Below are 20,282 nucleotides of genomic sequence, written 5' to 3'. Positions count from 1 at the left end.
GTACATAAAAAATATATATGTATATATATACATGTATCTAGATACATGTATATAAATGTATCTATATACATAAAATATAGTCATACACTAGGTTAAAACCCTATGTATGTTTTAAAGACAAGTAATAAAATGCCTGTAACTATGCATATATTAACATCCCATAAAGGCCTGGAGTAAAATGAGTAAATATTGACACTAAGTGGCACAAATAAGATTATAAATAGCTTCATGTGCATTAAGATTTGGCCTCCAAATGAGGCAGAGAAGATTTTGCTGCCAAAGCGTTGCAAGAAACTTTTGGATTTTCAGCGCTTTTTGAATTTTGGATAAAGGATTGGGAACCTGTAATAATTTCCTCCTATGGGCCATCTATAGGATCAGAACTCTAGGGAGCAACATCTAAAAGACACAATAAAAGCCCAAATGGAAAAACCTGTATAACAAATAGCCTTAACCACTGTTTTTGAAATATTTCCTAAGTATAAACCCTTAAGATATTCTACTCCGGATATCTTACAACTCTGCTCTGATCGGGACCGATCAGAACAGGGCAGGATTTTCGTAAAGGAGAAAATTAGGAGTGGCAGGAACCCCTGAGGTCAGCCCAGAGCCTACGCGACTTTACAGAGGTGTTGCTATACATTTATGGCACTAAGTTCCCGGGGACCAGAACTACCTTGCACATAGAAGAAAACTTTGCCAGTTTTTCCCTCTATTCATCAAATTTTGCTTCTCAGGTAAACATGCTTGGAGTAAGAGTGGGAGTTAAGCCTCAGTGTTAGTGTCATTATGAAAGTTCCCAGATAGAATCTTCATAGTTCTTCAGAGCACATAGAAATATTGCATCTATCCTCAGAAACATCTGACATCTAGAAGGTAACAACAAAGGTACCAACAGATACAATCATAGTAACCTGAACAATGTTCCCCTTTCAGTCACCGTTTATGAATGAAACCTTTAGTGCCAGAAGCTTCGAAACAATCTAAACTGCAACCCGTACCTGAGTTCCCCAGGTCCTAGTGAGCAGCTTGCGGTGGACCCCTGGTCCGCGGCCCGGGGTCCCAGCTCCTCCCTCCGGGGCTGGGGGGCGGCTCTCCGCCGCGGGGCTCCGGCCACCAGGGGGCGCTGCGGCCCCCCTCTCCCGGGAGCGGCCGAGCCAGCCCGGTGGGTGTTTCTCTCCCTCTCGCGCTCTCTCCTCCCGGCCTCACATCCGGGTCTGGAGCGCGGCCGCCGCTGTCAGTGCTGGTGCGGGCGCGTCGGGGGCCGGGCCGGGGCGCAGTAAATGGCGGCGGAGGGAGGCGGAGCGGCGGCCACGCTCAGCTCAGAGCCCCCGAAACTTTAGACTCGAAGCCCCACAACTTTCCGGGAAGTGCCGCCGCTCCGGAGAGGGGGGGGGCGTGGACGGAAGGGGGAGCCGAGGCGGGAAGTCTGGGGGGAAGCGCCTGAGAGCCGGGGAGACTCGAACCCGCGGCGGGGGCGGTGGCGGAGTCCGCCTGTGCCTCGCGCCGCGGCGGCCCCCGCCTCCTTTCCCCGCGCCCTCCCCGCGGCCGCCGAGCCGGAGCCGGAGCCGGAGCCGCGCCGAGCCCGGGACTGCGCGGGGCCTCGCAGGCGGCGGCGCGCCGAGCCTAGCCGGGCCCCCTCCTCGCGACCTCCCGGCCCTGTTGCTCGGGCGCCCCCCGCGCGCGTGAGGCCGGGGCTGGGGCTCCCCGCGGCTTCGCGGGGCGAGGAGGAAGCCGGGCCGCGCACAGCCCCCGCCGTCCCGGGGTCGTGGGGCCGGGCTCCGGGTGTTGCATGCGGGGCGGGGCGGCCGTGAGCAGGAGGCGAAGATGGAAGGCTTGACGCTGAGCGATGCGGAGCAGAAATACTACTCGGATCTCTTCTCCTACTGCGACATCGAGAGCACCAAGAAGGTGGCGGCCAACGGGCGGGTGCTGGAGCTATTCCGGGCCGCGCAGCTGCCCAACGACGTGGTCCTCCAGGTAACGCCGCCGCCCTCGCCTCTGGTCGCGTCCGGGGCTCTGCCGGCCGCCGACCGGTCGCTTCCCGGCGGCTCCGGCCTCCAGCCGCCCGCCGCCAAGGGGGTGGGAGTGGGCGCCGTTTCCAGCAGCGCCGGCCGTGGGCTTGTGCCCCCGGACTCCCCAGCTGCAGGCTGGGGCCGCAGGTGCCCGGGTGGCCCGGACTCGCGGCGCGGTCGAGGGGGAGGGGTCGCTGTTAGAGGACAAAAGTCACGCAGAGATACGGTGGGGGGTGGGGGGCGGAGGTCTGTGTATTCTCGCTCAAGAGCCTAAGTCCAGTGTTTCTCGGCTGCCTCTCAAAATCTGTATTTTTCACAACTGGAAGAGCAACTTCAGATGAAGGATATCGGATTGTTACCATGCCTTTCTTTGAATCGTAGATCCTGATATATAACATAGCTCTCCGGATCCTGCAGAGTAGTAAAGTTATCAGTATAGGTAAAATGTTTTTTAAATTCTTGAATAAGCCAGCGGGCGAGACAAAGTGGGTTTTGTAGGAATCGAAGAAGCCTTTTTCTTAAGGAAGCTGAATTCTTGGGGAGATCAAAAATTTGAATTTATAGCTAGTAGTTTGCAAGTAGATATGGAAAGAACTTGTAATTATTGAACGTGTGGCTGATGTAAACTGGACAGTTTTTTGATGCACATTCGGTAACATTTAGTGGAACTTAGGGATTGGGGTTGGGAGATAAGTAAGTATTGAGCAGCTGGAAGTCAGACGTGCCTGTTTGCCTCAATCAGATCCGCAGCTCTAGAGGAGCAAGCAGAGTACATTTTAAGCTTTCTCTATCACATCTGTTTTTTAAAATGGAAGGTTTCCTAGAAGTTCTTATCTAATTTATGTGGTGAACATTATTGTTACTCTGTTTAATGATTCATCGCTGCTGGTAAGAGTCTGTCTAAACAGCATATCAGGAGCAGTTTTTAAGCTTTCATCTTTGTGATGATCCAAGCCACGTTACCCACCTCTCCAAAACCTAAAGCCGTATGCATGGGTGTAATGTAGTATACCCCAGAGGGCACTGAATCAGGAGGTTTGAGGCCTGGGTCTTTGACCCCATTTTATTGTGAACTGGCAGTGTGACTTTGGGCCAGGCACTTCCACTCTTCAAGTGTAAGCGTTGCTCATCTGAAGAATGAGAGTCCGGTTTCTTCCAACAGTTCTGGAGGTATAAAAATGTCCATAAAGGTCTCTGTTTTCGAAGTTAACCTGTGCATGAACTATGACCAAGTTGAAGGAGTTCTGTCCTTTTGCATAATTTTGTGTGTGTCATAATGCTTTTTAAAAAACCTTGGGAGGAAAAGTTGGGTGTCTTAGATAACGACAGCTGGGAGTCTCAAAGCCATGCTGCCATAAAGGGACAAAACGTAAATATTTTAGGCTTTGCTGGCTACTTATGATCGAACATTCTTCTTTGTTTTTGTTTTTGCTACTCTTTAAGAAGGTGAAAGCCATTCTTAGCTCAGGAGCATACCAAACAGGGCCTGTAGTTTGCCAACCCTTGCTAAAAAGAATGGTGGTGGCAGTGTGGGTTCTTTACTTCCTCGGATGGCTTTGGGGTTAGACTTTTAGCCAGAACGTGCTCATTAATGATACTCCTTTTTTTTGTAGCAATAACAAAACATACTTTCAAGTCATTTAGGAACTAAAATTAAGGAGAAACTTACCAAGTTCTGTTTTAGTTTATGTTTTTGGGGAGGGGGAGCTGAAATAAACTGACGTATATATATATATACATATATATATGTGTGTATATATATATTTAATTATATATATATTTAATTATATATATATATATTTTAACTTTTTAAATGTTTTTATTTATTTTCGAGAGAGACAGAGTGTGAGCAGGGGAGGGACAGAGAGAGAGAGAGGCAGACACAGGATCTGAAGCAGGCTCGTGGGGTTCGAACCCAGAAACCGTGAGATCATGACCTGAGCTGAAGTCGGACGCTTAACCGACTGAGCCACCCAGGCGCCCCTAAACTGACTTATATTTTTAATAGTGCATGAAGACTTTAGGACTTTTAATGTATTATTTAGTAGTATTTAGGATAGACAAATCAGCATTACCCTTTGCTTGAAATATGTTTAATCCAAGTTATTTTTGTGTTTTTCTCAGGTTTATTAATATTCAAAAAGAAATTTCTATTGCCTTTTTGTATAAAGAGAGGGCGTAAATACCATAAATATTCAGGATTCAGTTACAAGTCGGAAGCTGCAGAAACTTGCTGAAGCAGAACTCTTACAGTAATACATACTAAATAGTATGGATATCTTGAAGGCAGTTTACTTAAAAATCAGCCTAAAGTGTAAAATGTGAGCTAAAAGGGGAATTGGATTTAGTTCTTTTAAGAGAGTTTGGGATTGTCTGAAGACAGTCCTTTGTTGCTTTCTAAGTGGGATACATTTGGGTCAGCTCCTGTATATTGAGTGAGTTACTTAACTGGACTAGGTGTTGCAGGCCATCACAAGAGGAGTAAGAAGCTCTCAAGGACCTTGTAAATTACAGGGATACCCATGTGTAACATGAAGCACCCATGTGAATGCCATAGGAGAGGTGCAAAAGAGGCTATGGTCAGGAAAGCCTTCTTGACTTGAGATGGACATTAAATTAGTATGGAGGGAGAGCAGTGGGACGGATAAGGCTTTCAGACAGAGAAAAAAACAAGACCGAAGTTGGAAAGGGGAGGAGCCTTTTCAAGAACTAGCAGATTTAAGGTTTGCTGAAGCTGCAGTATATTTGGGGGATAATGGAACATAGAGTTAGAAAGAGACCATACTGAGGAAGACCCTAAAGAAGGCAGAAGATTTCATATTTCAGTAAGCAGTGGAGACTCATTAATGGTTTTTGACCTTGGGTGGGGGGTGAGGAGGAGGCTTTGCAGTGGTCTGGAATGGATCCTGGGTGATGGGCATTCCAACCAGGGTAACAGCTGTGCAATAGGAAACAGATCTGGATGAACAGGTCTGTTACTGAAGGGCTGCTGGCTAGACACTATGTGAGGTGCTTTGTTGGATAATGTTTAATTGAGGCCAAATTATCAAGGCTGGGTGGAGAGCTTTGAACTAATTGTGAAGGTAACAGGGAGTTGTAGTGTAAGAAATGACTCATAAAAGCCATGCTTTACAAGTGCAGCAGGAGTTAGAGGGAAGAAGCTGGAGATGAATTTGGGAACACATTCTCTGTTGAGAATGGTGAGGAGCGAGGCCACGGTGCTCAAATGCAGGAGTGGGGGAGACACCGGGGAGGATGATTTTATCTCCCAGGGGCATTTGGTGCTATTCGGAGACATTTTGGGTTGTCCTAACTTGTAAGGAAGGAGCAATTCTCCCGGCATCTAGCAGACAGAGGCCAGCGATGCCACTAAACATCCTACAGTGCATAGGCCAGCCCCCCAACAAAGATTTATCTAATCCCAAATGCCAGTCAGTGGTGCTGAGATCAAGACATCCTCACCTGGACTCTGGTGGTAACCGTGGAACAGCAAAGGAGGCTAGAACTTCATAGAAATTATGAAGGTAGATTTGATGGGCCTGGGTTACCTAGTGATATTTAGATGAGGGAAGGGTAGAGCAAGGATTATTCTTTGTTGGATTCTACTCACCGCCTAAAAAGGGGGCAGGAAGAGTCTGGTTTTAGGTAAAAGATACTGGCAATTTGACTTCTGGCATTTTGAGATGGCAATGGAAATCTTCAGGAGATATTTGGAAACTTATGGATGTTTGTCCCCACTGAGTGCTTGTTCTTACGGTGAAATTCAGATATTTGGGGTGTCTTCTCTGCTTTTCTCACCTAAGTATTTTGGGGGTAGGGGGGCAGGCAGCTTCTTACGCTGTGGGCATGCATGTACACATCAGGGCTTTGATTGATGTAGTAGTTTTCAGCATTTGTTAATAAAAGTCATGAGAAGGCTGAGTCATCTGGGAGAATGAGTGTAGAAAACAAAGAACAGAGGGCCGAGAACTGAAGGGGGAAGGAGCTGGCATTTATTGAGTGCCTATTATGTTTCTTTTACTGGGCAAATCATTTTCATGTAAGAACTCATTTGATGCTTACAACAACCCTGTAAAGTGTATTATTTTTTATTTATTAACTAGGCACCTGATAGGCAGAGAAGTTAAATCATCAGTTCGTGAATAAAGCGTCTCTCCTTTACCGTTATTCCTTGTTACCTTTCAGCTCTTTCTTACTTTCGCTGTTCATGTGATTGGTTTGCCCATAGTTCTCCTAAAGAGTGGAGATTTAAGATTGTTTGATTTTGAGTTATGTGTGGATTTCCTTCTCTGCATGGTCAATAGTTTCATGTATGATGATGTCTTGAGACATAGCCACTTAAGAGAAATAGGAAGATTCTTGTAGTTGGTATCCTATGCACACAGAGACACAATTTTATATTACTACAGCTGGCAGACATCTTAAAGTATGTTCATTACCCTGGTTTTGGAATGGTAGAGTCAGTGCTGTTCTGAGTTGAAAGATTTGTTTTGGGGGGTGCCTGGGTGACTCGGTTGGTCGAGCGTCCCACCCTTGTTTTGGCTCAGGTCATGATCTCATGGTTTGTGAGATTGAGCCCCTCGTTGGGCTCTGTGCTGAAAACTCAGGGCCAGCTTTGGAGTCTCTCCCCCTCTCTCTGCCCCTCCCCTGCTCACAGGAGCTCTCACTCTCTCAAAATAAGTAAATAAACTTTTTTTTTTTTTTTTTAAGAAAGGTTCGTTTTTAGAGACTGTCAGTAGACAAAGTGAATGAGCTACAGCTTTATAGAATTATGCTCAACAACAGAGAGGAACAGGACTGGGTGGAGAAAAATTTGGTTCATAGGATATAATCATGAGGAGTTTTGCTCTTTGCTGAGCAAAAAAAATTCATTGACTTCAAGATCACCTTATCTAGAAATAATTTATTTTATTTTTTAAAGACGCGGGAAAGTATGCTACCACACTAATCAGTATGTTTTCTTAGCTTTTACTTGGAGCCCCTACTTTGGGAAATGTTTTAAAACTACATACAAATTTTCAGTGTGTAATAGTTTGAGAAAAGGTTCTAGTACTAATGGTTCTTTTATTGAAGGTTCTAACCAGTGTATCCCTATTAATGAAGCTGAAGAAATGTCTTAGATCATTTGTGTTGAGCAACATCTTGGTAGAATATTTGAGTAACACATTAATTTAATGGGTGAAAATGACAACAGTGACACATAAACCATTTTGCTTTTCTCTTGAAATTTGTTCAATTATAAGATTTACTGATTAATGGTAGTATTAAAGTAAGGAAAGAGAGCCTCATTTGTTCACTGAAAGTTATAAACTTAATACAATAAATGTCAGGTTTGTTGTTCTGGAGCAGTGATTTCTTTTTTATTTGTAATTTCTGGATCATTGAAACAGTTACAACAAACTACAAAAACAATCTTGCCTTAATCAGACACTTTTCCTGTATATAGCTGAAAAGCGTACTGTTTGTGACAGAAGTGACACTTAATGGTTTTCTGTAGTATCCTATTTGCTTTTTAAATTTGTTTTTCCTATATCATTGCTAGTTTTAGCCTTTTCTTTTTGCTTTTAAATGAATAGCTCAGAGTTAGTGTCTTAGTATTTTGGGAATTCATGCTAAGCATTTTGATGGAGCTGTAGAAGAGCTTACAGGCCGGTATAAGGAGCTCTAAACATGGGAGGCAAGTTCCAGTCCTGTCTGTAGCCAGCCTTGTGACCTTGAACAGATCACTTAATGTCTGGATTTTCTTTTTCACAGCCTGAAGAGATTGGATTGGGTTTTTCTTTTCTTTTTTTTTAAATGTTTGTTTATTTATTTTGAGAGAGCATGAGCTGGTGGCACTCACGAGGCTGAAGAAGAGAGAATCTTAAGCAGTCTCCACCCTCAGCGTGGAGCCTGTCCCTGTCCCTGTCCTGGAGGCTCTGCCTCCCAACTGTGAGATCATGACCTGAGCCGGAAATCAAGAGTCCCAACGCTTAATTGACTCAGCACCCCTGGATTGGGTTTTTCAAAGAAACGTGTTAGAGTGTTGAAATGGCCACTGTGTCCAGCCACACCTTAAGAACATAGTGCACAGTCCTGAAATTAGTTGTCCACTGTTTTAACAGTAGAATTGATTTCTTTTACAAGTTTTGGAGATTTGATGAGGAGAATCTCAGCCTGGAATGCTGAAGGGACTTTGTATACATGAGGGAACTGCTGAAAGGTTTGTAAGGTCCCTAGATATTTGGCCAGTGAGAATTTGAAATGGTTGATAAAACTTGGCATTTATCACCTTTTGCCTCATATAGGTTTCATCGTCTGTAGCCTTTCCTGTGATATAGATGCATCTTCATTCATCTTTTCCCTCCTTTACCTCTATAAAAGAATCTATGGGGGCACTTGGGTGACTCAGTCGGTTGGGCATCTGACTTCAGCTCAGGTCATGATCTCACAGCTCAGGAGTTTGAGCCCCCCGTCGGGCTCTGCTGACAGCTCAGAGTCTGGAGCCTGCTTCGGATTCTGTGTCTCCCTCTCTCTCTCTGCCCCTCCCCCACTGGCACTCTGTTTCTCTCTCTGTCAAAAATAAACATTAAAAGAAAATAATCTCATCTGATCGGTTGAATATATAGGCGTGACATAAAAATCAGGATGTAATAAGTTCAGCTCAGAAATCTTTTTTAAATTCATACCATACACTAAGTTTCATTGAAATTTGGTAAATAGGACTTCGGCCTTTAAAAAAAAATACTGTATCTTTTCTTCGTTTTGTTTCAAGAATTGACTTTATGTTGAATTTGAATCTACCTTCTTAAATGATGAAGCCAGAATTTATAAGATCATGTATCTCCTACCTCTTTTGGGTTGTGGATTCCTTTGAAATTCTGGTGCACCTACACGACATCTGTCTAAAAAATACAATCACACAAAATTTTGCATATAATTTGAGGTTGCTAGCCTTCCTCCAATTTAGTCAGGCTCATCCCATGGACATCTATGTTAAGAAAGTTTTGAGGACGGGCAGACAGGCCTGTGAAATGCCAAACATAATGTTTGTCTTAAGTCAGTTTCGTATGTTTTCATGAATACTTCTTAATGGCTACTATTTATATTCAGGGTATATATATAATAACAGTGGTAAAATATCAGGAATTTTTCTTGCCTTCATGGATTATGCTAATGTTAAAAAGGAAAAGAACCGTGTATAGTTAATACAGAATCATTGCCGACTTGGGGACCTACTTAGTTGTAGGGGAAGGTTCCTCTGAGGAGAAATGGATGGAGATAAGGGAGCGAGAATGAGATGTTTCACATGGAGGGAAAGCATGTGAAGGGCCTGAAGTTTGAAGAGCTTAATGTGTTTGAGGAAATGAGAAGCTGGAGCCCTTGGGCAGGGGGAGAACATGGCAGGGACCACACACTGCAGGGCCTTTTACCCAGTGGTAAGGGGTTTGGATTTTATTTATTTTTTTTATTTTAAAAAAAAATTTTTTTTTCAACGTTTTTTATTTATTTTTGGGACAGAGAGAGACAGAGCATGAATGGGGGAGGGGCAGAGAGAGAGGGAGACACAGAATCGGAAACAGGCTCCAGGCTCTGAGCCATCAGCCCAGAGCCTGATGCGGGGCTCGAACTCCCGGACCGCGAGATCGTGACCTGGCTGAAGTCGGACGCTTAACCGACTGTGCCACCCAGGCGCCCTGGGTTTGGATTTTAAATATGCGAAGTTTCTGTTAAGGGAGTAGCATCATCTATATTGTTGGGTTTTTTTTTTTTTTTTTTGTTAACGTTTATTTATCTTTGAGAGAAGAGACAGAGTGGGAGTGGGAGAGGGGCCGAGAGAGGGAGAGAGACACAGAATCGGAAGCAGGCTCTAGGCTCCGAGCTGTCAGCACAGAGCCCGACGGGGGGCTCAAACTCACGAGTGGTGAGATCATGACCTGTGCTGAAGTTGGACACCCAACCGACAGAGCCACCCAGGCGCCCCTAGCTATATTGTTTTTTCAAGTTTCTCCCGCTGTGTAGAGCGAAGAGCAAACAGAAACAGATTGGCCAGTGGATATGCAGTAGCTCAGATGGGAGATGACCGTGGCTTAACAGTAGTGCGGTCGCAGTGGATGGAGAGGAGTGGACATAGTGGAGATACTTTGAGGTGGTAAAAATAGGAGGACATGATAATGGATTTGATATGGAACATAAGGGAGAAGGAAGAACTCAGGGATGTTGCGGGAAGTCACTATTCTTACGGTTGGGAGAGGAATGGGTTTTGGGGGCGGGTGGTTTGGTGTGTGGTGGAAAGGTAGTCGTGAATCCAGGAGGGTTTTTTTTGTTTTTTTTGTTGTTGTCCTGGGCTCTTAGAATGCTGCAAGATTGTCAGGGATGCCTCTACCAGAGGGGATTGAACATATTTGGCTTGCAGATGTCCATTTGAAGATTATCAATGACACTTAAAAGCCAAGAACGTAGATGAAATCAGGGAGGAAGAGAAGGAAGAGATGACAGGGAGGAAAGAAAAAAGACTGACTAGAAATGCAAAGAACCCTGAGGAATGCAGTACATTTCTAAGTTGGGTAAACTGGAAGGCCGCTAGGAAGGAAGCTAAGAAGGACAGTCAGAGAGAGGTTGTAGGGAAATTGGGAATGTATATTGGACCGTGCCATGGATGCCAAGCAATGCAAGTATTTGAGGAAAAGAATAGTTAACTGTGTTGAGTTTGGTTGGCTGAGAAGTTGGGAAGATGTGGGCAGAAATACGGCCATTGGATTTGGCAGTCTAGAGGTCATCGGTAACTTTGATGAGCCAATTTCATGGACTCGTAGAGATGGAAACCAGATTTGAGTGACTTGAGGGATATCCGATGGCCCAGGAATTAGAGACAGAGTGTATAGATAGTGTTTGAAAGCTGTTTGCAGATGAAAGGAAACAGACGTGGGGTAGAAGCTAGAGGTGTATGAGGATATACAGGAAGTCTTCCTTCCTTCCTTCCTTCCTTCCTTCCTTCCTTCCTTCCTTCCTTCCTTCCTTCCTTCCTTCCTTAGTATAAAACATACTGCAGCATGATTTTAGTTAGGATAAAAAGGGAAGAAAGGAAGATGAAGGAAGCATTGAAAAAGCAAGATTGTTCAGGAGCCCAACTGCACAGAGAATGGACTTAAAAGAAAAGGGATCCCTTCCTCAATTTTGAAAGGGGGGAAGAAGGAAGAACATGGATATAGAGACAAGTAGGTACATAGATTCAGTGCAGGAGAATTCTGATGTTCCAGCCTAATAGTTTCTACGTGTTTTACATACTGAGGCAAAAATAACAGTTTAGTAGTGGGAACAATCTGAATATGAAAGAAACAAAAAATCTACTTACAGTAGCATCAGAAAGAATACATACTTAGGAATAAATTTAACGAAAGATGAGGTGCCTGGCTAGTTCAGTTGGTAAAGCATGCAACTCTTGATCTTGGGGTTGTATGCTCGAGCCCCACATTGGATGTAGAGATTACTTAAAAATAAAATCTTGGGGCATCTGGGTGGCTTAGTGAGTTAAGCATCTAACTTGATTTTGGCTCAGGTCATGATCCCAGGATTGTGGGATTGAGCCCCATGTTGGGCTCTGTGCCGAGTTGAGCATGGAGCCTGCTTGGGATTCTCTCTCTCCCTCTGCCCCTCTCCCTTGTTTGCACGTGTTCTCTCTCAAAATAAATAAATAAACAAATAAATAATAAAAATAAGTAAAAATAAAACCTCAATCTCTCTCTCTCTCTTTCTCTCTCTTTTTTGTTAAAGAATCACTGGGCGCCTGGTTGGTTCATTCAGTTAACCCGCTGACTCTTGGTTTCAGCTCAGGTCATGATCTCACAGTCTGTGAGTTGTAGCCCTGCCTCGAGCTCTGTGCTAACAGTGTGGAGCCTGCTTGGGATTCTCTCCCTCTCACTATCCCTCCCTACTGTGCTCGTGCATGTTCTCTCTCTGTCTCTCAAAATAAGTAAATGATATTAAGAAAAAAAAAACACCCAAGATTTTTATACTACAAAATATTACTAAGAGTTATTAAAGATTTAGGGGCACCTGGGTGGCTCAGCCAGTTGAGCGTCCAACTCTTTGCCCCAGGTCATGATCCCTGGATCTGCTTAAGATTCTTTCTTTCCCTCTGCCCCTCTCCCCGAGTGGTCCACTCTTTTTCTCTAAAAAAAAGATTAAAGATTTAAATAAATGTTTTAAAGTTGTATTTATTTTGAGAGAGAGCTCACACATGCACGAACAGGATAGGGGTAGAGAGAGAGAATCCTAAGCAGGCTCCCATGTTCAGCATGGAGCCAATCACAGGGCTCGATCTCACAACTGTGAGATCATGACCTGAGTCGAAATCAAGAGTTAGAGAGGCTTACCTTGACTGAACCTCCCAGGTGGCTGAAGATTTAAATAAATGGAGAGACAGTCTGTTCATAGATTGGAAGATTGGATGTTGTTAAGAGGACAGTGGTTCCCAAACTGACCTGTAGATTCAACCAGATCCCTATCAAAATCCTAGTAGGCATTTTTGTAGAAATTGTCAAGCAGATCCTGAAATTTATAGGGAAATGTAAAGGACCTAGAATAGCCAAAACAAAGGAAATAGAAGATTTGCCCTACCTAATTTTAAAACTTACTTTAATCTACATTAGTCAAGACAGTGATTGGCATAAGACTAAGCATGGTAATTAATTGAACAGAAATGAGAGTCCGGAAATGAACACTTAGCATTTATGATCACCTGATTATTTTTTTTTTTCAATGTTTTTTTTTTTGTTTTTTTTTTTTATTTTGGGACAGAGAGAGACAGAGCATGAACAGGGGAGGGGCAGAGAGAGGGAGACACAGAATCAGAAACAGGCTCCAGGCTCCGAGCCATCAGCCCAGAGCCTGACGCGGGGCTCGAACTCACGGACCGCGAGATCGTGACCTGGCTGAAGTCGGACGCTTAACCGACTGCGCCACCCAGGCGCCCCGATCACCTGATTATTAAAAAAGTATCAGGACAATTTGATGAGGGAAGGATAGTCTTTTCAACCAATGGTGCTTCGATACCCATATGTTTAAAAAATAGACTTGGATGTATGGTTGTATATACTTCACACCATACACAAAAATTATCTCAAAATAATCATAGACTTAATTGTAAAATCTCCAAACTATAAAAATTCTAGGAGACACTGGAGAAAATCTTTTTGATCTTGTGTCAGAAATAGTTCTTAGATGACACCAAAAGCATGAATTGTAAAAGAAAATACAAATTGGACTCCATTAAAATGTTTAAAAACTTCATCACTCCAGAGGATATTTAAGAAAGTAAAAAGACAAGACGCAGACTGGCAGAAAATAGTTACGTATTACAAACATAGTATAGGTCTTTAATCTAGAACATACAAAGAAATTTTACAAGTCAGTTATAAAGAAAAAAACCCAATTAAAAATGAGCAAAAGATTTTAATAGATATTTCACCAAAGGAGAAAATATAAATGGCCAAGAAGCATATGAAAGGATGTTCAGTGTTGTTAGTCATTAAGGAAATGCTGATTAAACCACAATGATATGTTGTCACACACCCACGCGAAGGGCTGTAATTAAAAAGACTGACATTACATGGTATTGTGGAGAAACTGGAACCCTTCTACACTGTTCTTCGAAATGTAAGTGGTACAGCCATTTTGGAAAACAGTTTGGCTCTTCCTTAAAAAGTTAAACAAGCTTATCAAATGAATCAGTAATTCCACTAACAAGACCTACCCCAAAGAAATGAAAATGTGTGCACATAAAGAATTGCAAATGTCTCTTAAGAGCATTATTCACAACAGTCAGAAATTGGAAAACAATCCAGCTGTCCATCAAATGATGAATGGATAAACAAAATATGGTATATTCATATGATGGAGTACGATTCTGATAGGAAAAAATTGCTGGTAAATACTACAACAAAGGTGAATGTCAAAAACATTGTAAGTGATAGAAGCCAGATACAAAAGAGTACATATTATGTGTTTGCATTTATATGAAATGTCTAGAAAAGACATATCTGTACAGAAAGAACAGTGGTTACCTGAGGCCAGGGTAGGAGTGGAGACACTAGAGGAAAACATTTGGGGCGATAGTGAAGTTCTAACTTTGGATTGTGGTGATGATGTACAACTCTGTATATTTTCTTAAAATTCAATGAATCATATGCTCACCATGGTCTAACTTTATGGTATATAAATTATACCTCAAACTGTAAATTTTTTTGAAGATGGTTTTGCAGGGTAGGGTAATATGTATGAAATAGTCATCTTGGAGAATGTGAAAGGTGAGTGCTGTAGAGAATAAAGGACCCTCTACTGTGTGTATAATATAGTTGTAATTGCAAAACCTCAATATCGCTTATATAATGTGGCGTTTGTTAAGGACCTTCTGTTTTGGACGTGATATGAAAGGTGATACATTGGTAATTTTTATGTGTTGAAGAGATTGCCATATGAAGATTCATTACAGCCACGTATATTTACATGAAGCACCAGGATGATAATTCGGGCTTACATTTACTCACTGCTTCTGCGTGCTGGCTCTGCACGCCTTATCTGGTATTCGATTTTTTATATGTACTTTATTTAATAGATTTAGAAGGGGCTAAAAAGTTGTGATTTAGAGCGAATTGAGACCAGTTTCTATCTGTTGACTTCAGGTTGTATGCTGAATTTATACACACTTAACTAAGATATCTTAGTTTTTTGGAAAATTGTAGAAACATAATGCCTCAAAGATAGTGTGAGTTTGAAATAATCATGCCTGGTAAGTAGTGATTTGATGGAATAGTAGTTTTATTTTATTTTTTAAATTTAATTAATTAATTAATTAATTTTTTCATTTATTTATGTATTTGGAATAGTAGTTTTAATCTGTAGGAAGGACTGCTTCCAGTTGTCGTCTTCTATTGGAATAATCACTTTCACGATCATTAATCTTTGTGTAGCTAATCTTTGTGTGTCTACTGTTACTCCGAAGCACTGATTTGGCATCTTTGTGTTTCTAAATTTTTGTATCCAGTGTGAGTTTGCATAAGTACATAGATCTGGAACCAAATCCTCACAGTTATACAGTATTAATATGCTCCTTTGTATAAAAAATAGCTGCTAATGGTACTGATCTAAGAGAGATCTTTGCTTCCTGTCCATGGATTATGTCAAATGTTGTATGTGGAAATAGAAATATCTATATCCTTGACAAATCATTGTCTGTAAACTAAGGATTATTGATTTGTATCTCATTTATGACTAGAAGGATCAGAGGTATGTTTAAACTAGAGTGTTTATATTGTATTTTTTAATAGTTAACTTAGAAGAGTTCATATTTTTTCTAGAGCACTTAATTATATTCCATAGAAAAGTTTTTCATTATAACACCCTTATAATATTGTGTCAACAAGTATTGAGTCCTGTATAGTCAGAATAGCCTAGACTTTGGAATGTGACAGTTCTACATTTGAATATTCACTTGATGCTTATTAGCTCTCTTGCCCTGAACAAGTAACTGAACTTCTCGTAAAGACTCCCATTTCCTCGTTTGTAGACTGGGGATAATACCAGATAATGCCAGAAGTTTTCGTAATACCAAACTGAAATGAAGCGTAAACATCTAGCAGAGTGCCTGGTTCTAAGAGGGTGATCACATAAGTTTCATTCAGTCAAACTCTGCTTACATGAGAAAACTCCCAAGTTATAGGATCTTGTCTTTAATAGTAAAAATCTCTCCGTATTTCTTCCAACCTAGATTTATACCTTTTGTTATTTTTGTTGCACGAAATTAACAATACTGCCCCCAATCCTTTGATCCTATCAGTAATGCCACTCGTTTCACCATTTTACTGTGTAATTAGAGGATTTGTTCTTCTGAAGTGAAGTATACCACCAAAAGACTATAATAAAGGATGACTTTAAGGTTTTGATCTTATGTAGCTTGCAGAATGATTATAACCATTAACAGAAATAAAGAAGTGAGGAGGATTGCGTAGTTTTGTGGGGAGACATTGTGCTGAAGTTTGGATGTGCTGGGTGAGATGCCATGTTAGTCCGTGTTAGCGAGATTCGTGGGCATTTCAAAGCTGGAGAGTCGCAGCTTGGTGGCTTTAAAGCTTGTGTGGACCTGATGGTGATTTCTGACTGAGGCCGTTCACTAAACATGAGGATTGCAAACTTCATCATATCTGAAACGTTCTTTTGCAATAAATGGTAAATTGCACTTTTGTCATAGCGATTTTGTCACAGATTTTGTCATAGGTGTTCTCGCTTAAGTTCTCAGAGTTTTTGTGACATTTTTTTGAGACTGTTAGGAAGTATTATATTTGCCTGAAATTAGTCTAGCCTCCATAAAGTTGAACCTTGGATGTTAAACCCAGAAGCATTTGCATATTTAATGTAAGAGATTTTTAGTTTGTAAGCGGTCCCCAAAGACATCCACATGTAGTGTGATTGCATTTTGGCTGAGGAATGCTATCAGTATCTCACTGCAGCTTCCTGATTCTTACTTAACACAAGGTCTCATTTAATCCTTATAGTAAGCCTGCCAGGTATTGGTATTCAAATGTATGCTTTTAGGATACTCTAGAATTAGTGAGTTCTTGAAGATTTGTGGACAAATTCCTTGAAAGTCAGTTACCCTGTAGCATTGCTATACCATTTTGCGGCGGGGGGAGGGGGGGATAGATCTGTTGAACTCTGTCCATATATTCAAAATACTTATTTCCTATTTAATACCCTATAATTACATTGTCATTAACTCAACAATCACTATATAACACCTATCATCACCAACATATGCACTCAGAGCACGGAGTATGTAGAGATGAGGGAAAGATAGTTGGTTCCTGCCCTTTCTGTTAAGCTCCAGTGGTCTAGTACAGTAACTGTGCCTATCAGGTTCATGACCATATCCCAGACACATTTTTGGTAGTTACATGTTTGCTGAATGTTGAATGAGTGAGCATGAATTTATCTTTTTTTTCCCCAAAAGTGTGTATGCTTATCACTAACTTTAATAGATACTATAATAATAATAATAATAATAATAATAATAACAATAATAACAATAACAGTAATAACAAATGTTGTGTAGTACCTAATGTGTGCCAGCTACTGTTATCTTTATTTATTTATTTAAACATTTTGTTTTTTGTTTGTTCAAGAGAGAGCGCTCACACGCACGCACGTGTACCAGTGGGGGAGGGGCAGAGAGAAGGAGAGACAGAATCCCAAGCAGGTGGGACCCAAACTCACAAGCTACGAAATGATGATCTGAATTGAGATCAGGAGTCGGATGTTTGACTGACTGTACCACCCAGGTGCCCCTACTGTCCCTCTTTTTATTTAAAAAATTTTTTTTCAACGTTTATTTATTTTTGGGACAGAGAGAGACAGAGCATGAACGGGGGAGGGGCAGAGAGAGAGGGAGACACAGAATCGGAAACAGGCTCCAGGCTCTGAGCCATCAGCCCAGAGCCTGACGCGGGGCTCGAACTCCCGGACCGCGAGATCGTGACCTGGCTGAAGTCGGACGCTTAACCGACTGCGCCACCCAGGCGCCCCGTGTCCCTCTTTTTAAAATGAAGACCCAAAGGGGATAAGTAACTTCTCCAAGATCACACAGCTAGTAAATGGTAGAGTTGGGATTTAAGTCGTCCCTTTTTTAACCACTATGTTCTACTTCCTAAGTATTATATGAGTAATACTTATTATCCTACTTCTATGCTTCTGTCTTTGCCCTCTAGCATATCTAAAATACTCTAAATTCCCAAAGAAGAACTTTAAAATTACTTGACGTTTCCAGACCTTGTTGAGACACCCATACCTGCGTGCAGGTTGCCCGTAGTGCTGGGAGTCCTGTTAGAATCTAACAGCTAGAAGACCTCTTTACCTGTATCATTCAGGCACATGGCTTCCAACATTGTGTAAATAACTTAAAAATACTTTCTTCTGGGGGTGCCTGGGTGGCGCAGTCGGTTGAGCGTCCGACTTCAGCCAGGTCACGATCTCGCGGTCCGGGAGTTCGAGCCCCGCGTCGGGCTCTGGGCTGATGGCTCAGAGCCTGGAGCCTGTTTCCGATTCTGTGTCTCCCTCTCTCTCTGTCCCTCCCCCGTTCATGCTCTGTCTCTCTCTGTCCCAAAAATAAATAAACGTTGAAAAAAAAAATTAAAAAAAAAATACTTTCTTCTGCTACGTTTATTTAGATGACACTGATTATTTTCAGCTAAGTATATTAATTTTATTAAAGGGATAAAGTTAAAAACTATTTTTATGTAAAACTTTTATTTAAAGACTAAGAACATTCTAATAGATTGTTAAGCTGAGCACTTCTGTTTGCTAAAGCAAAGTTAGTCAAGATCTCCTCTAGGAAATCTGGGTAACATTCATTCATACGGCTTTTTTGAGGGCCTGCTTAGCTCCAGAGGATTGAAACTTGGAAGAAAGTTCATGGAAACATGGTTTGGATCTGCTTAGCATAGAGGTGGCAGCTTATGCCATAGGTATGAAGAAGATCAGACAGGATGACTTTGTTGAGTGAAAGAAAGAGGAAGCCTGAGGTAGCTGCTTGGGACGTTGGAGGAAAATGAACAGAGGCAAGGAAAGAAAGCGTGTCCTGGAAAGAGTAGTCTGTCACATGCCACAAAACTCAATATTGGGTTTCAGGGAGGTGTTAAGAGTGGAAGTCAGATTTCTTGCTGACAAGTTAGTATATTGCTTTCAAAAAACATTTTTTTAAATTTGTTTTAAAGTTTGCTTTTTTTTTTTTTTTGAGAGAGGGAGAGAGAGCACTTGAGTGTGAGTTGGGGAGGGGCAGAGAGAGAATCCCAAGCTCTGTACTGTCAGTGTGGAGCCCGATGCGGGCTTGAACAACAAACTTGAGATCATGACCTGAATTTGAAACTAAGAGTGGGATGCTTAATCAAGACTGAGCCACACAGGTGCCCCTCAAAAATATTTTTTAATTTAGACTTTTGGTTAACTCCTACTAGATTTTTTTTTTTTTAACATTCTCCCCATTGTTATTGAGGTTTTATTTTCTCTTCCGTGGTATTCAAAACAAATCCTTCTCATGATGAGTTCATTTCTGTATTGAGATATTTCCCAACTACGTTTTTAAAGTCCTTTGGTTTCCTTTATAATTTTTGTCGCAGACATAATATTTATTTAAATAATCTCTGAATCATCAAGAACATCTCTGTAATGTTGTATTGTTTTCCATGGAATTAGAAATGTATTTGAAATAATAATTTAAAAACTTTATAATATACCACTTGTGTTTTGTTTTGCTTGAATTTGACATCCTGCTTCTTACTTTTTCCTGATGGTCGCGACAAGATGGCCCCCGTCTGTAATTTTCCTACACTGTTCTGTATGTTTGCACTTCTGTAACACTTGTGCTTTTAGCCTCCTGTTCTTGTGTAGATCTTTTCCTTGATAGGTAGACACCCAAAACCTACTGGACTGGTTAATTGGCACTTCCCGTCTTCATCCCTCCTCAGTAGGTTGATGGGTCCTAGTGTAACCTGTTCATTTTATCATGCTCCTTTAAAAATTCCAAAAGACGGGGCGCCTGGGTGGCGCAGTCGGTTAAGCGTCCGACTTCAGCCAGGTCACGATCTCGCGGTCCGTGAGTTCGAGCCCCGCGTCGGGCTCTGGGCTGATGGCTCAGAGCCTGGAGCCTGTTTCCGATTCTGTGTCTCCCTCTCTCTCTGCCCCTCCCCCGTTCATGCTCTGTCTCTCTCTGTCCCAAAAATAAATAAACGTTGAAAAAAAAATTTTTTTTTAAAAATTCCAAAAGACAATGTATGAGCCCCTTTGAACAATATGAAACCTCTAAGACAAGATTGTATAGATCTTTCAGTTGGACTGTGAGTACACTAGTTAATATTTTTGAAATTGTTAAGTGACTCGTCAGATACAGTGATCATGCATACTAGTAACTTTTCTTTAAGGTGCTGTCTCTCAAGGCTGTTCTGTTAATTTTTTAAAAAGGTAATTAGAGTTCACTTTAGTGGTGAACTCACGAGTTTCTCTGCCCTTCAGAGGTACAATTTCTAATTCTTGAACTTGACAGTAAGCAGGAAGTGGTAGGCAATCTAAATAAGGAAACAGGTCAGTAGTTACTAATTTAATTTAGTTGACACTTAGGGAGGGAAAGCGTAGCACTCTCATAAAATGCCCAGCAACGACAGAGAGAGCTATCAAATCTGAGGAGTCCTGTCTATCAGTCTTAAAAATACCTACCAGCTCACCCCTGCATCTTGCAGTCTT

The 20,282-nt window shown here is 41.8% G+C and overlaps 1 protein-coding gene across 8 annotated transcripts in view; it reads left to right on the top strand.

Moving 5' to 3' along the window:
- Positions 1 to 1,456: 1,456 nt before the first annotated feature.
- The window catches only part of REPS1 (RALBP1 associated Eps domain containing 1), a 90,623-nt gene continuing 71,797 nt past the window's right edge, over positions 1,457 to 20,282 (top strand). The window contains exon 1 of one of the 8 annotated variants that reach the window (XM_043592469.1): positions 1,457 to 1,980. In XM_043592469.1, the coding sequence (XP_043448404.1) occupies positions 1,828 to 1,980 (153 nt within the window). In that variant the 5' untranslated portion in view covers positions 1,457 to 1,827. The remainder of the gene's footprint in view (positions 1,981 to 20,282) is intronic. The other 7 variants (XM_043592468.1, XM_043592462.1, XM_043592467.1 and 4 more) reach the window with 7 other exon arrangements.

The sequence above is a fragment of the Prionailurus bengalensis genome, chromosome B2 (assembly GCF_016509475.1).
Source record: "Prionailurus bengalensis isolate Pbe53 chromosome B2, Fcat_Pben_1.1_paternal_pri, whole genome shotgun sequence".
Classification (NCBI taxonomy): domain Eukaryota; kingdom Metazoa; phylum Chordata; class Mammalia; order Carnivora; family Felidae; genus Prionailurus; species Prionailurus bengalensis.
The sequence above is the reverse complement of the archived record's forward strand: the minus strand, read 5'-3'. Positions and strand labels throughout refer to the sequence as shown.